At 37.3% G+C, this 14,764-nt stretch overlaps 2 protein-coding genes across 2 annotated transcripts; both read right to left on the minus strand.

The window, feature by feature from the left end:
* On the minus strand, window positions 1–2,077 carry LOC146322134 (uncharacterized). The gene is made up of 3 exons (XM_084727682.1): window positions 1,889–2,077; window positions 643–815; window positions 1–540 (listed from the first exon to the last, which is right to left on the minus strand). Exons 1-3 carry the CDS (start codon window positions 2,075–2,077, stop codon window positions 36–38), a joined length of 867 nt encoding a protein of 288 aa, XP_084583808.1. The 3' UTR covers window positions 1–35.
* A 3,764-nt stretch (window positions 2,078–5,841) lies between these two features.
* Window positions 5,842–7,577, minus strand: LOC146322135 (uncharacterized). Its single transcript, XM_084727683.1, has 2 exons — window positions 7,332–7,577; window positions 5,842–6,564 (listed from the first exon to the last, which is right to left on the minus strand). The coding sequence occupies exons 1-2, from the start codon at window positions 7,575–7,577 to the stop codon at window positions 6,013–6,015; spliced, it is 798 nt and encodes a 265-aa protein (XP_084583809.1). The 3' UTR covers window positions 5,842–6,012.
* Window positions 7,578–14,764: the final 7,187 nt, after the last annotated feature.

The raw sequence follows: 14,764 nt of genomic DNA on the forward strand, positions 1-14,764 counted from the left end.
CTACATGATGCTGACTGTGTAAATGTTGCCATCATTCATACTGGTGAACTGCTGATATCACTGCTGTCCATTCTGCAACGACACACAGAGGACAAAAACTTGTCTATGGTCCCTTTCTTCATGAAAACATACAGAGTCAAGTCTGCAAGAGGACTCAGCCTAAGAAACATAACAGACAGGATCCAGAGGGTGATGTTATTTATGGTTCTTGCTGTCAGGAGACAAATGGTGATGGGCAGGAACAGCAGCATGTAAATAAACAACAACAGAACCAAAATTCCCACAATTCGTTGTTTTTCATCAGAGGGGACACGGCTGGCAGACAGGGCTTTGAGGGTCCCACCCAGGAAGAATATGAACAGTGGGAAGGGAAGGAGGAGGAAGACGCTAAAGATGGTTCTGTGGTAGTAAATATCAACCTGGAAATATAAAATCAGGAGAAAGAGAAGAGCCAGGATCCAGACAACGACACAAACCACCACAGAGTTCTTGATGTTTCGTCTGGAACTGTTCAACAGTGGGCAGGCGATGATCAAATACCTGTAATACAAGATATAATCTATGAGGAGCTTTATTATTATTATATAGTAATGTAATGGTCAGACATGGAAAGAGCTACTGGACAGAAAAACATGTAGATACCTTTCCAGGGCGACGCACACCATGAAGCAAACACTGGCCACCAGACTCCAGTTGTAAAAAAAATGCACAATTACAGAAACAAACCAAATCAGAACAATGGGGCAGCAGAGCCAGATGAGGTTGGAAATGAGAAGGTTGATGACGAAGATCGGACCAACATGATCATTTCTTACCTGCAAAGAAACGTTGGTAAAAGTAAACAAGTCATATATATATATATATATATATGTATATATACAGGGGTGGAAGTAATTAATTGCAAATACTCAAATTACTGTAATTTAGTAGTTTTTGGGGGTAATTGTACTTTTATGAGCAGATTTTCAAGTCTGTACTTTTACTTGTACTTAAGTATTCATTATGCCATGTAATCTACTTGGTTACTTTTAAAATCATAGTTGAGTACTGAATACAATTTGAATTAATATCCAGACATTTTATCTGTATTTTTGTCGCCAATAAATTGATTTGATAGCAAAAAAGCCAATGAAAACCAGGACATATGGACAAAAAACAAAACAAAACAAAAAAAAAAGTATGTTAATGACTGATCTTTAATTGATTTTTAATTAAGAATTTAACCAAAAAAATGTATTCATGGATATTTAATCAATAGTCGTGACAGTAACTGTACCTCATCTAGCTTTGTTTTGTCTGCTGGAGACATTTGCTGAATAAGGAAATAAAAACTTGAAATGAGAGAAAAAAATACAAAAAAAAAAACAGCCAATCAAAATGACTGAAAAAAACACTTGTTTTATATCAAATCAATTATTTAATATTATTTGATTGTCAGTATTTTAACTATTGGTAAAACAAAACAGAAAATTTAGAGCCCTGGTCTGGAGAGATGATAGTAACATCATCATTTAAAAATAACTAATACTCTGAGTAGTTTTTTTGGCAAATACTTTGTAAGTATTTTTCTAACACTAGTACTTTTACTTGTAATTGAGTAATATTTTAGCAATGTAATAGTACTTATATATATACATATACATATAAGTGTGTGTATGTTATGTTCAGAGTTTTGGATTAAATCAGCTTTAAAATCCAGCCTGCCTGTCACTTAGCATTTTATTATTATTAACACAATTAATAATAAACTATATTCTTAACATTAACACTTCGTCAAGACAATCCAGATCAAGATCCTTGACTGACAGACAGACAGACAGACAGACAGACAGACAGACAGACAGACTGACAGACAGTAAATTATAAATCTTAGACTTAATGTACATACCAGGCGATAAAGACTGCAGATGGCCAAGAGCGTCAAAGGAAGACTGACACAAATGATTATACATGTTGCCACAAACTGGATGAATCGAGAGTTACTGACGCTGTAGTACGTGCTGTCATGATAGTCAATATAGTCGTCATAGTTGCTGCAATTATACAGTGTGAAGTTGTCGATGCTGAAATCTTCCATTCTTCAGAGTGAAACCTGTTGTTTGAGAGATCTGTTTACAGAAAGGGAGCAAATTTTATAAAATCTACCAAACATTGTTCACTGATGTCATTAAAGTGTCATTGAGTACAAGTTCACACAAACACAGTATACTTACAGTATAGTATACCAACAATTATATCAAACCAAAAACTTTTGTCTTTTCAGTTACTGTCACTGTAAACATGGAAAATTTGAGAAAACTCAAACTTTCAAGGAAACTTACTGCAGTAGATTTAGTTTAGAGCTCAACTCAAACTCTAAGTTTTGAAAAACTTTCAACAACTACTAATCTTCTTTGAATCTTTTACATTTAGAAACCTCCCAAAAAATCATATTTCAAACAAAACTGAATAATGGTTACTATTCTATTTTTTTTTTTTTTATTTAAAACCATTTAATTTTCAGGCACCTCAAAAATAACAAACATGATTCACTGTGACCAATTTTTTGATTTTTTTTCTTTTAGTTTCTCTGTCAACTAAAAATCACTGGCTGGAAAAAGTTGATTTATTTTATTTTAAAACTGTCACGGCCCAGGCCGTGTCACAGGTTTGTTTTTTCCTTGTCCTGTTTTCCCCCCTCCCCCCGTCTGTGTCTGTGCTGCGGGCGTGGCAACTCCCTCACCCTCCTGGTTCCCTGATGGCATTCATTTGTCTCACCTGTGCCCTGCTGCTCACCTGTCTTCCACCCAGCAATCAACCCTGCAATACTTAACACCAGCTCTCCTCTCTAGTCCTCGCCAGATCGTTGTGTCTCTGTAACGGTAGTCACACTCCAGGCCTATCTCCTGAATTGAGATTCACCTTATGTTTGCTAATAGTTTTCGTGTATACTTACCCTGTTTCTCTGCTGCTTCAGGATCACTCACTGCCTGCCTGCCAGCCAGCCAGCCAGCCAAGTTTTCTGCTGGACTAACCCTTCCAACTCTGTCAGCCCCCTTGCCATCCGCCAGCCCCCCTCAGCCTCCTACCCCCGGATCCCCCCCCCCCTTGCTGCCTCACGCACCTTTAATAAATCCCTTTTTCACTCAGTTTTTGAGTCTGTGGTTGCATTTGGGTTCCTCGTGTGGATTGTAACAAAAACTTGTTTGAGTTGAAGCTCAAAATTCAAATCTATTGCAGTAAGTTGAAACCTTAAGTTGTTTCAGCTGTTACCTTGTATAAATATGTATGCATATTCATTTCTATGACTGCAGTTCTCTTAATCTCTGCAAAAAAAGAAATGTCACAAGATTTACCTTTAAAAGCTGCAGGCAGAATGAGTTCCTTAAACCAGTGTCTGATGTTTTTTCCTCTTCATCTAAAGAGTTTTCAGTGAATGAAGTAATAACAGTCAGGAAGTGCCTGATAATCTGCACATCCTCTTCTATAGAAGTGAGAAAAACATGGTCAGATCTGAACATGCCTTCCAAGAAAGTGAAACCAAACCAGATTGTTGTTCAGTGACGACAGAAACCCTTATATGAATGTTCACATCAAACTTGTTGTTTTGATGAATTTTTCTACAGAGTTTGTTCTGAAAATCAACAGGTGTGTTGAAGACTGACATTATCAGTGGTGGAATGTAACTATATTTACTCAAGTTCTGTACTTGAAGACAAATTCAAGGCACTTGAACTTTACTTGAGTGTTTCCATTTCATGCAGATTTATACTAGACAAATATTATACTTTTATTTCCACTACATTTGTCTGACAGCTTTAGTTACTGTACAGATTACAGTTTTGCATCCCCTTCCTGTCCAGTGAAAGCCGCGTCCAAATGTGTCTATCTTGAATGTTTGTGATAAACTGAAGCATGAAGTAGATGCAGTAGTGTAGCGTGTGGTTTCAGTCAGGGCCTTAAGTAACTAACTGAACACCCCACCCCCCAACCACACACACACAGACACACACAGACATCCACCCACCCACCCACCCACCCACACACACACACACACACACACACACACGCATAAAGTGGTCATATGTGCGCTGATAGAGCCAAATCAGTCACTACTGCATAAACACCATCAAGACAGTCGATCTTTAAAAGCCACAGCACAGACACACACCACAGTGTTTTATAGCAGCCATTGCAGCATCACCATCAGATCTTCATTCATGTCACTCAGCAACCAGATTGCACACACACACAACAAATGGCACAAAAACATTCGTCCACATTAATATAACAGTGTTCACCAGTTACCGGCACAAGTGTGATGACCAAACATTTGGAAAGAAAAAACTAAACTGAAAGATGGTTCACTGGTGTTTATGTTCATATGGACAACAGGACTTTCTCAACCAGCAGAGATTTGATTGAACCTTTGTTTGTCAGGTTTTGATTGAGAGAGTTAGTCAAAGACAGACATTCACATTTTTGTTAAGAAACAGGTTTTTAATTGAATTTCCAGACAACAATCTCATATACATTTATAAATGTCCAAATAAAACTTATGTTAAAGCTACTACAGGGAGTTTTTAACTGGTTATGAAACAGTCTCAACTTATTACTGATGCCTTCATATGACCTATAAATGCAAACAAGACCATCTATGAGAAGATTATATTTTCCTAAACTCTGCCACTGGAACCAATCAGATAAACTGAGTCTGTTCATATTTTCCCAGGCAAAAGTTACAGTGAATAATATGCTGTAAGGAAATCCAGCATGTCGATCACTGGAACACCAGTAAAATAAAACTTGTGTTAAAGCTACTACAGGAAGTTCTTAACTGGTTATGAAACAGTTTCAGTTTTTTACTGATGTCTCTATATGACCTATATAAGCAAACAAGGCCGTCTGCGAGGTTGTACTTTCCTATGTGGTTATTTTTTTCAGTCTGCCACCAGGACTGATTCTCCTTCAATCAGATAAACTGAGTCTGTGTTCACATTTCCCCAGGCACAACTTACAGTGAGAAGTATGTTGTAAGTTGGCCAGTTAGTTAAAAAAGAAGGAGGAGGAGATTTTTATTCAGTTCAATTAATTTTTGACATTATATTTTGTGGTTATGACAGTGGAAATACTACTGCTTTTGTCCACAGGGGCCTCTGAAATCAACAACATAGAAAAGTTCTTGGAGTAGCCTTAAGTAAAATTAAAAAGTTTCTTATTCGTACAAAAATAATGAAAAAGTAAAACAACCAAAGTTTTTGGATAGATATACAATAGTTAATATGGGAAAAAAATAAACAATTAATTAAAATGTTTATGAGAGATAAAAGATAAGAAGACTAAAGACTTTGCTTTTCTGTGTTAAACATGAATTTAAAGCTACTACAAGGAGTTTCAACGAATTATGAAACAGTCTCATTTTAACACTGATGCCTCTATATGATTGACGTCTGTTAACGAGACCACCTGCAAGAAAATCATCTGTTTCTATATAATTATTCTTAATGTCTGTCATTGGAACCTCTGTGAATCAGATGAAATAAGCCTATGTTTACATTTTCCAAAACAAAGTTGCAGTGAGTATAAGTTAGATGATTTTTATTTAGATAATGTTATTTCAGATGTTATTTTATGGTTATGACAGTGAAAACATTCCCACTTTTGTCCACAGGGGTCTCCAAAATCAACAAAACATGAAGGTTCCTTGTAATACCTTTAAATATAAAAAATAATCTGGTTTCTTTTGTGATTAAACAATAATGATAACAGGCTTACAGCTAACTTACAGCTTAAAAAAAAAACTACATGTTTTATTTTTATTATTTTATTTATATTTGTTGAAGCCATCACACTGAACCAGGTTACCAAATTATTTCCCAGCAACCACTGCTCCCTCAGTGCTGTTTCATTAGACATCATGTCAGTAGATGGCAGGTTATCTTCTCTCTGTCCTCCCTGTTTATCTACATCTCTTCTTCTTTTTTATCTCCTTCCTCTCCTACATGATGCTGACTGTGTAAATGTTGCCATCGTTCATACTGGTGAACTGCTGATATCACTGCTGTCCATTCTGCAACAACACACAGAGGACAAAAACTTGTCTATGGTCCCTTTCTTCATGAAAACATACAGAGTCAAGTCTGCAAGAGGACTCAGCCTAAGAAACATGACAGACAGGATCCAGAGGGTATCGTTATTTATGGTTCTTGCTGTCAGGTGATAAATGGTGATGGGCAGGAACAGCAGCATGTAAATAAACAACAACAGAACCAGAATTCCCACAATTCGTTGTTTTTCATCAGAGGGGACACGGCTGGCAGACAGGGCTTTGAGGGTCCCACCCAGGAAGAACATGAACAGTGGGAAGGGAAGGAGGAGGAAGACGCTAAAGATGGTTCTGTGGTAGTAAATATCAACCTGGAAATATAAAATCAGGAGAAAGAGAAGAGCCAGGATCCAGACAACGACACAAACCACCACAGAGTTCTTGATGTTTCGTCTGGAGCTGTTCAACAGTGGGTAGGCGATGATCAAATACCTGTAATACAAGATATAATCTATGAGGAGCTTTGTTATTATTATATAGTAATGTAATGGTTAGACATGGAAAGAGCTACTGGACAGAAAAACATGTAGAAACCTTTCCAGGGCGACGCACACCATGAAGCAAACGTTGGTCATCAGACTCCAGTGGTAAATAAAAAGTACAATTAGAGAAACAGACCAAATCACAGATCGTGCCATCAGAACTATCAGGCAGCAGAGCCGGATGAGGTTGGAAATGAGAAGGTTGATGACATAGATCGGACCAACATGATCATTTCTTACCTGCAGAAAAACATTCGTAAAAGTAAACAAGCAGCTGTAAACATGTCCTGAACAAATATCACATTTTGTTCTGAACTGCAGTCAGAGTCATCTGTGTGTATATATAAAATATCAGATCTGACACACTGGCCAATCACTGCAGTAATAAGACTAGGGACAACATTTACTGCAGATTTTGCAGCAGTTTTTCAGACACAGATATGAAACATTGTGGCCCAAACACATGTGCTCTATTGAACAGATACACAAGAGAGTACAATGAAGTGAAGTTTCAGTTTAAATCAGCTTTAAAATGTGTTGCTCTTTCACTAATTCTGTTCCTGATGCACTTACACATTGTAGTGTGATATATACCTGCATTACAGCCTGCCTGTCAGTTAGAATTTTATTAACATTATTGATAACAAACTATAGTCATAACATTGACGCTTTGTCAAGCCCAGACAGACAGACAGACAGACAGACAGACAGGCAGACAGACAGACAGATAGTGAATGAATAAATCTTAGACTTAATGTACATACCAGACGACAAAGATTGCAGATGGCCAAGAGCGTGAAAGGAAGGGCGATACACATGATTACACATGTCGCCACAAACGGGATGAATCGAATGATGATGTTGTTGTAGTACATGCTGTCATGATAGTCGTCATAGTTGCTGCCATTATAGTTGATAGAGTCGACATACATTCTGCCATGATAGTTGATAGAGTCGACATACTTCCTGTAATCATACAATGTGAAGCTGTCGATGCTGAAATCTTCCATTCTTCAGAATGAAACCTGTTGTTTGAGAGATCTGTTTACAGAAAGGGAGCAAGTTTTATAAAATCACTGATGTCATTAAAGCTCAAAGTACAACTTACAGTACAGTATACCAACAATTATATCAAATCACAAAATGACGTCTTTTCAATTACATGTCACTGTAAAAATGGAAAAGTTGAGAAAACTCAAACTTTCAAGGAAACTTACTGCAATAGATTTAGTTTAGAGTTCAGAGTTTTGAGCCCAAGAAAAAAGTTTTAACAACCACTAATCTTCTGTTGTGATATTTTACTTCTCTTCTTCAGGTAAACTTGAATCTTTTTGTTTGAGAAACATCCCAAAAAATTATATTTCAAAACAATTGGAGCCCTATTGACATGAAACTGATTAATGGTTAATATTCCAATATTTTCAATTTAAATCTATTTAATTTTCAAGCACCCAAATAATGACAAATATGATTCACTGTGACCAATCTTCTAAATATTTTTGTTTTAGTTTCTATGTGAACTAAAGATTATAGGTTGGTAAAAGTTTATTTAGTTTATTTTAAAACTTGTTAGAGTTGAGGTTCAAAACTCAAAAATCTATTGTAGTGAGTTGAAATCTTGAGTTTTCTCAACTGTTTTTTATCTTGTATAAATATGTATGCATATTCATTTCTATGACTGCAGTTCTCTTCATTTCTACACAGAAAAAAAGAAATGTCACAAAATTTACCTTTAAAAGCCACAAGATGACTGAGTTCCTTAAACCAGTGTCTGATGGTTTGACCTCTTCATCTAAAGAGTCTTCAGGAAATGAAGTTATAATATTCAGAAGGTGACTGATAATCTGCACATCTTCCTCTACGGAAGTGAGAAAAAAGTAGTGCCAGCGTGTTGTTTAATAACCATAGAAACTCTTATATGAATGTTCACATCAAACTTGTTCATGTTTTGATGACTTTTTCTACAGAGTTTGTTCTGAAAATCAACAGGTGTGTTGAAGACTGACATTATCAGTGGTGGAATGTAACTATATTTACTCAAGTTCTGTACTTGAAGACAAATTCAAGGCACTTGTACTTTACTTGAGTATTTCCATTTCATGCAGATTTATACTTCTGTTCCATCTCAGAGGCAAATATTGTACTTTTATTTCCACTACATTTGTCTGACAGCTTTAGTTACCAGTTACTGTACAGATTACAGTTTTGCATCCCCTTCCTGTCCAGTGAAAGCCGCGTCCAAATGTGTCTATCTTGAATATTTGTGATAAACTGAAGCATGAAGTAGATGCAGTAGTGTAGCGTGTGGTTTCAGTCAGGGCCTTCAGTAACTAACTGAACACCCACACCCCCCAACCACACACACACACACACACACACACACACACACACACACACACACACACACACGCATAAAGTGGTCATATGTGTGCTGATAGAGCCAAATCAGCCACTACTGCATAAACACCATCAAGACCGTTGATCTTTAAAAGCCACAGCACAGACACACACCACAGTGTTTTATAGCAGCCATTGCAGCATCACCATCAGATCTTCATTCATGTCACTCAGCAACCAGATTGCACACACACACAACAAATGGCACAAAAACATTCGTCCACATTAATATAACAGTGTTCACCAGTTACCGGCACAAGTGTGATGACCAAACATTTGGAAAGAAAAAACTAAACTGAAAGATGGTTCACTGGTGTTTATGTTCATATGGACAACAGGACTTTCTCAACCAGCAGAGATTTGATTGAACCTTTGTTTGTCAGGTTTTAATTGAGAGAGTTAGTCAAAGACAGACATTCACATTTTTGTTGAGAAACAGATTTTTAATTTAATTTCCAGAAAACAATCTCATATACATTTATAAATGTCCAAATAAAACTTATGTTAAAGCTACTACAGGAAGTTTTTAACTGGTTATGAAACAGTCTCCACTTATTACTGATGCCTTCATATGACCTATAAAAGCAAACAAGACCATCTATGAGAAGATTATATTTTCCTAAACTCTGCCACTGAACTCTGCCACTAAACTCTGCCACTGGAGCCAACTTAAATCAGATAAACTGAGTCTGTGTTCACGTTTTTCCACAGGGGCAACAAAATAGAAAAGTTTCTTGGAGTAGCTTTAAGAAAAGTTAAGAAGCTTCTTACTTGCACAAAAATAATGAAAAAGCAAAACAAGTGCAATTTTTCAATAGACCCACAATAGCTAATACAGAAAAAAGTAAACAACTAAGTTGAAATGTTTATGAGAGATAACAGATAAGATGTCCTGAAGACTTTGCGTTTCCTGTGTTAAACATAAATTTAAAGCTACTGCAAGGAGTATATAATACATTACATTTTTCAAGGCGAAGTTGCAGTAAGTAGAAGTTAGATTATCTTTATTTAGATAATGTTATTTTAGATGTTATTTTATGGTTATGACAATGAAATCATTCATACTTTTGTCCACAGGAGTCTCCAAAATCAGCAAAAGATGAAAGTTTGTATCTTTAAAAATAAAAAAAATAATCTGGTTTGTTTTGTGATTAAACAATAATGATATTAGGCTTACAGCTAACTTACAGCTAAAAAACCCAATATATTTTATTTTTAATATTTTATTTATATTTGTTGAAGCCATCACACTGAACCTGAACCAGGTTACCAAATTATTTCCCAGCAACCACTGCTCCCTCAGTGCTGTTTCATTAGACATCATGTCAGTAGATGGCAGGTTATCTTCTCCCTGTCCTTCCTGTTTATCTAAATCTCTTCTTCTTTTTTATCTCCTTCCTCTCCTACATGATGCTGACTGTGTAAATGTTGCCATCGTTCATACTGGTGAACTGCTGATATCACTGCTGTCCATTCTGCAACAACACACAGAGGACAAAAGCTTGTCTGTGGTCCCTTTCTTCATGAAAACATACAGAGTCAAGTCTGCAAGAGGACTCAGCCTAAGAAACATTTCAAACAGGATCCCGAGGGTGTTGTTATTTATGGATTCTGCTGTCAGGTGATAAATGGTGATGGGCAGGAACAGCAGCATGTAAATAAACAGCAACAGAACCAGAATTCCCACAATTCGTTGTCTTTCATCAGAGGGGACATGACTGGCAGACAGGGCTTTGAGGGTCCCACCCAAGAAGAATATGAACAGTGGGAAGGGAAGGAGGAAGAAGACACCAAAGATGGTTAAATGGTGCTGAATATCAACCCGGAAATATAAAATTAGAACAAAGACAAGAGCCAGGATCCAGACAACGACATAGACCCCTACAGAGATCTTGATGTTCTGTCTTGAACTGTTCAACAGTGGGTAGGCGATGATCAAATACCTGTAATACAAGATATAATCTATGAGGAGCTTTATTATTATTATATAGTAATGTAATGGTCAGGCATAGAGAGAACTACTGGATAGACAAACATGTAGATACCTTTCCAGGGCGACGCACACCATGAAGCAAACGTTGGCCACCAGACTCCAGTTGTAAATGAGATGCACAATTACAGGAACAAACCAAATCACAGATTGTGGCATCAGAAGTATCACGCAGCAGAGCCAGATGAGGTTGGAAATGAGAAGGTTGATGACGAAGATCGGACCAACATGATCATTTCTTACCTGCAGGAAAACATTGGTAAAAGTAAACAAGCAGCTGTAAACACTTTACACTTTCAGACACAGATACAACACATCGTGGCCCAAAGACATGTGCTCTGTTAAACATATACACATGATACAGATACAGATACAACGAAGTGAAGTTAATGGGTTAGTGAGATATGATGACCTCTGAATATATAGAATGAAAGACTGAATATATGGAATGAAACTTGAATATATGGAATGAAATAAACAAACTAAACAAACTAATATCTGCTGACTTTAACTCAGTCTATTACTCTGGCTTCAACACTCCACACTGATCAGCTACAGCAACCTCAAAAGGTCAAAACTGGCTTTAAATACAAGGTGGAGACATTTGAGAGGCAGCATATATGCACAGCACATATGTTTTTATTTTTCTGTTTTATTTAGGATTTTCTTATGGCATGAACCTGAGCAGGAACAGCTAAATGTAGCACTTTACTTCAAGAGGTATACTTTTTGTTCATTCTATTGTACTCTTTATTTGCCACTGAAAGTCCGCTAGAAGATGTGAATGCAGCACTATGAACTATCCCTGGGACTGTGGAAAACAACTCTGGAGGCCAATTCAAAGCCAGTTGCTCAAGTTACCATCAAGTGTGGCATATACCAAGGTGACACACTGCCCCCCCTGCTGATCTGCATAGGCTTGAATCATCATCAGATCATCTGAAAGAGTGGCTATGGATACCGGTTCCAAAGCAGGGCAACCATCAGCTGCCTCCTCTACATGAGCAACATCAAACTGTATGCCAGGAATGAACCAGACATCGACTCACTGATCCACATCACCAGGATCTACAGCAGTGACATCGGAATGTCATTCGGGTTAGAAAAGTGTGATCGTCTGAGCCACTATCCAGGATGAAACGACCAAGATCCACTAATATATCAGGAAGATGGCCCCCAAACATGATATACTAAGTGAACACTTCAGGCAGCAGAAACCCATTAATGCAGAGGAGGAGGATGAACCATCATGGAGGGACAAGCCCCTACACGGCATGTACCACCGTCAGATAGAAGAAGTGGCTGATGTCAAGAAATCCTACTAGTGGCTGGATTGAAAGACAGCACAGAAGCACTAATCATGGCAGCACAAGAGCAGGCACTTAGTACAAGATCAATAGAGGCAGGGGTTTACCACACCAGACAGGACCCTAGGTGCAGGCTGTGCAAAGACACTCCTGAGACGGTCCAGCACATAATAGCAGGGTGCAGAGGTGGAAAAAGTACTGAAAAATTGTAATTGAGTAAAAGTATCTTTACTTTGCTTAAATCCTACTCAAAGTAAAAGTACCCATCTAAAAATTTACTCAAGTAAAAGTACAAAAGTACTTCATTTAAAATGTAATTTGAGTAAAAGTTACTTAGTTACTTTCAGTTATTTAATGCAAAAAAAAAGGATGAGTCATGAATCAAATCCAGCACAAGTTGTTTTAATCAACTTCGAGGCATATTAAAGTACAAATCCACACTTGTAAAAGCTCAGCTGAGCTCAGTAACATGAACCTCCTGCTTTCTCTGTGAATACACACAATATAAGAGGGTACAGAGTAGTTATGTATTTGTAGGCACACTCATATTTAGAAAATACTATTTAAGAACTAGAACATTTATTAAGCTAGAACAATCTCATCCTTATGAAAAAAATGTGTTGTACTGTCACTGTTATATTAAAAAAATGCAGAATTTAATAGGCCTACTGTAGGATTGCTGCAGTTAGCTAGGCATTAAATTCATTAAATTATTAAATCCTTAAATTAAATAGAGATTTTCTACTAAGAATCCCCCGCCCACTGTCCCCCAACGTCCGTGATCCGTACTACAACCCCCCCCCGCCAAATCTCATGCTAACGTTTCTTCAAATGTAGCGAAGTAAAATACTTGGGTCAAAATGTACTCGAGTAAAAGTAAAAATTACATATTTCAAAAACTACTTAGAAAATTACAAATTACTCATAAAAAGTACTCAATTACAGTAACATGAGTAAATGTAATTTGTTACTTTCCACCCCTGGCAGGGTGTAAGACGCAGGCAGAAACAGTGTACATGTGGCACCATAACCAAGTGGCTGCCGTAGTGTAACGTAGTGTACCCGTCAGTTCTGCCAAGAATCGACACGGCTCACCGAAGGAGAAGTAGTATATTCGGTTCTGACGGTACCAGAAAAAAGCAAGTATCGAATTATTTTTTTTGTGTTGGTATCGAATTGGTATCGGAAGTATCGGTTCTTGTGACAACCCTAACAACAGTCCATCATTACTTTAAGACATGAAGGTCAGTCAATCCAGAAGATTTCAAGAACTTTGAATGTATTCTCAAGTGCAGTTGCAAAAACCATCAAACGCTATGATGAAACTGGCTGTCATGAGGGCTGCCCCAAGAAAGGAAGACCAAGAGTTCATCAGAGTTACCAGCCTCAGAAACTGCAAATTAACAGCACCTCAGATTAGAGCTGACATAAATGCTTCACAGAGTTCAAGTAGAAGACACACCTCAACAGCAACTGTACTGTTTCCATGTGTTCCTTCATAGTTTTGATGTCTTCAGTATGAATCTATAATGTAGAAAGTAATAAAAAATAAACAAAACCGTTGAATGAGAAGGTGTGTCCAAACTTTTGACTGGTACTGTTCATATATATATATATATATATATATATATATATATGTACGTGTGTGCGTGTGTGTGTGTGTGTGTGTGTGTGCATATGTGTGGTGGGCTTTTATGCTGAACACATGACAGAAGAGGTGGAGAAAGTGGGGCACATGCAACAAAGGGCTGCAAGTGGCAGCAAACTCTCAGCCAACTGAGCCACCAGGTCACCGAAACCATGAAGGTGGTTCTTTTTTTAACCTGGATAGATTACCACAACACATCTAACCTGCTCTGGAGGAAGTTATGTTCAGAGTTTAGGATTAAATCAGCTTTAAAATGCGTTGTCCTTTCACTAATTCTGCTCTTGATGCACTTACACATTGGAGTATGACATATACCCACTTTACAGCCTGCCTGTCACTTAGCATTTTATTATTATTAACACGATTAATAATAAACTATATTCTTAACATTAACACTTCGTCAAGACAATCCAGATCAAGATCCTTGACTGACAGACAGACAGACAGACAGACAGACAGACAGACAGACAGTGAATGAATAAATTTTAGACTTAATGTACATACCAGACTACAAAGAGCGTAGATCGCCACGAGCGTCAAAGGAAAGGTGATACACGTGATTATACATGTTGCCACAAACTGGATTAAGAGAGAGTAGCTGACGCTGTTGTACATGCTGTCATGATAGTCGATGCTGTAATCTTCCATTCTTCAGAGTGAAACCTGTTGTTTGAGAGATCTGTTTACAGAAAGGGAGCAAGTTTTATAAACTCTACCAAACACTGTTCACTGATGTCATTAAAGTGTCATTAAGTACAAGTTCACACAAATACAGTATAGTTACAGTATAGTATACCAACAATTATATCAAACCAAAAGTCATACGTCACTGTAAACATGGAAAATTTGAGAAAA

Source organism: Lutjanus erythropterus, chromosome 9, assembly GCF_056507025.1.
Source record: "Lutjanus erythropterus isolate fLutEry1 chromosome 9, fLutEry1.hap2, whole genome shotgun sequence".
NCBI lineage: Eukaryota > Metazoa > Chordata > Actinopteri > Lutjaniformes > Lutjanidae > Lutjanus > Lutjanus erythropterus.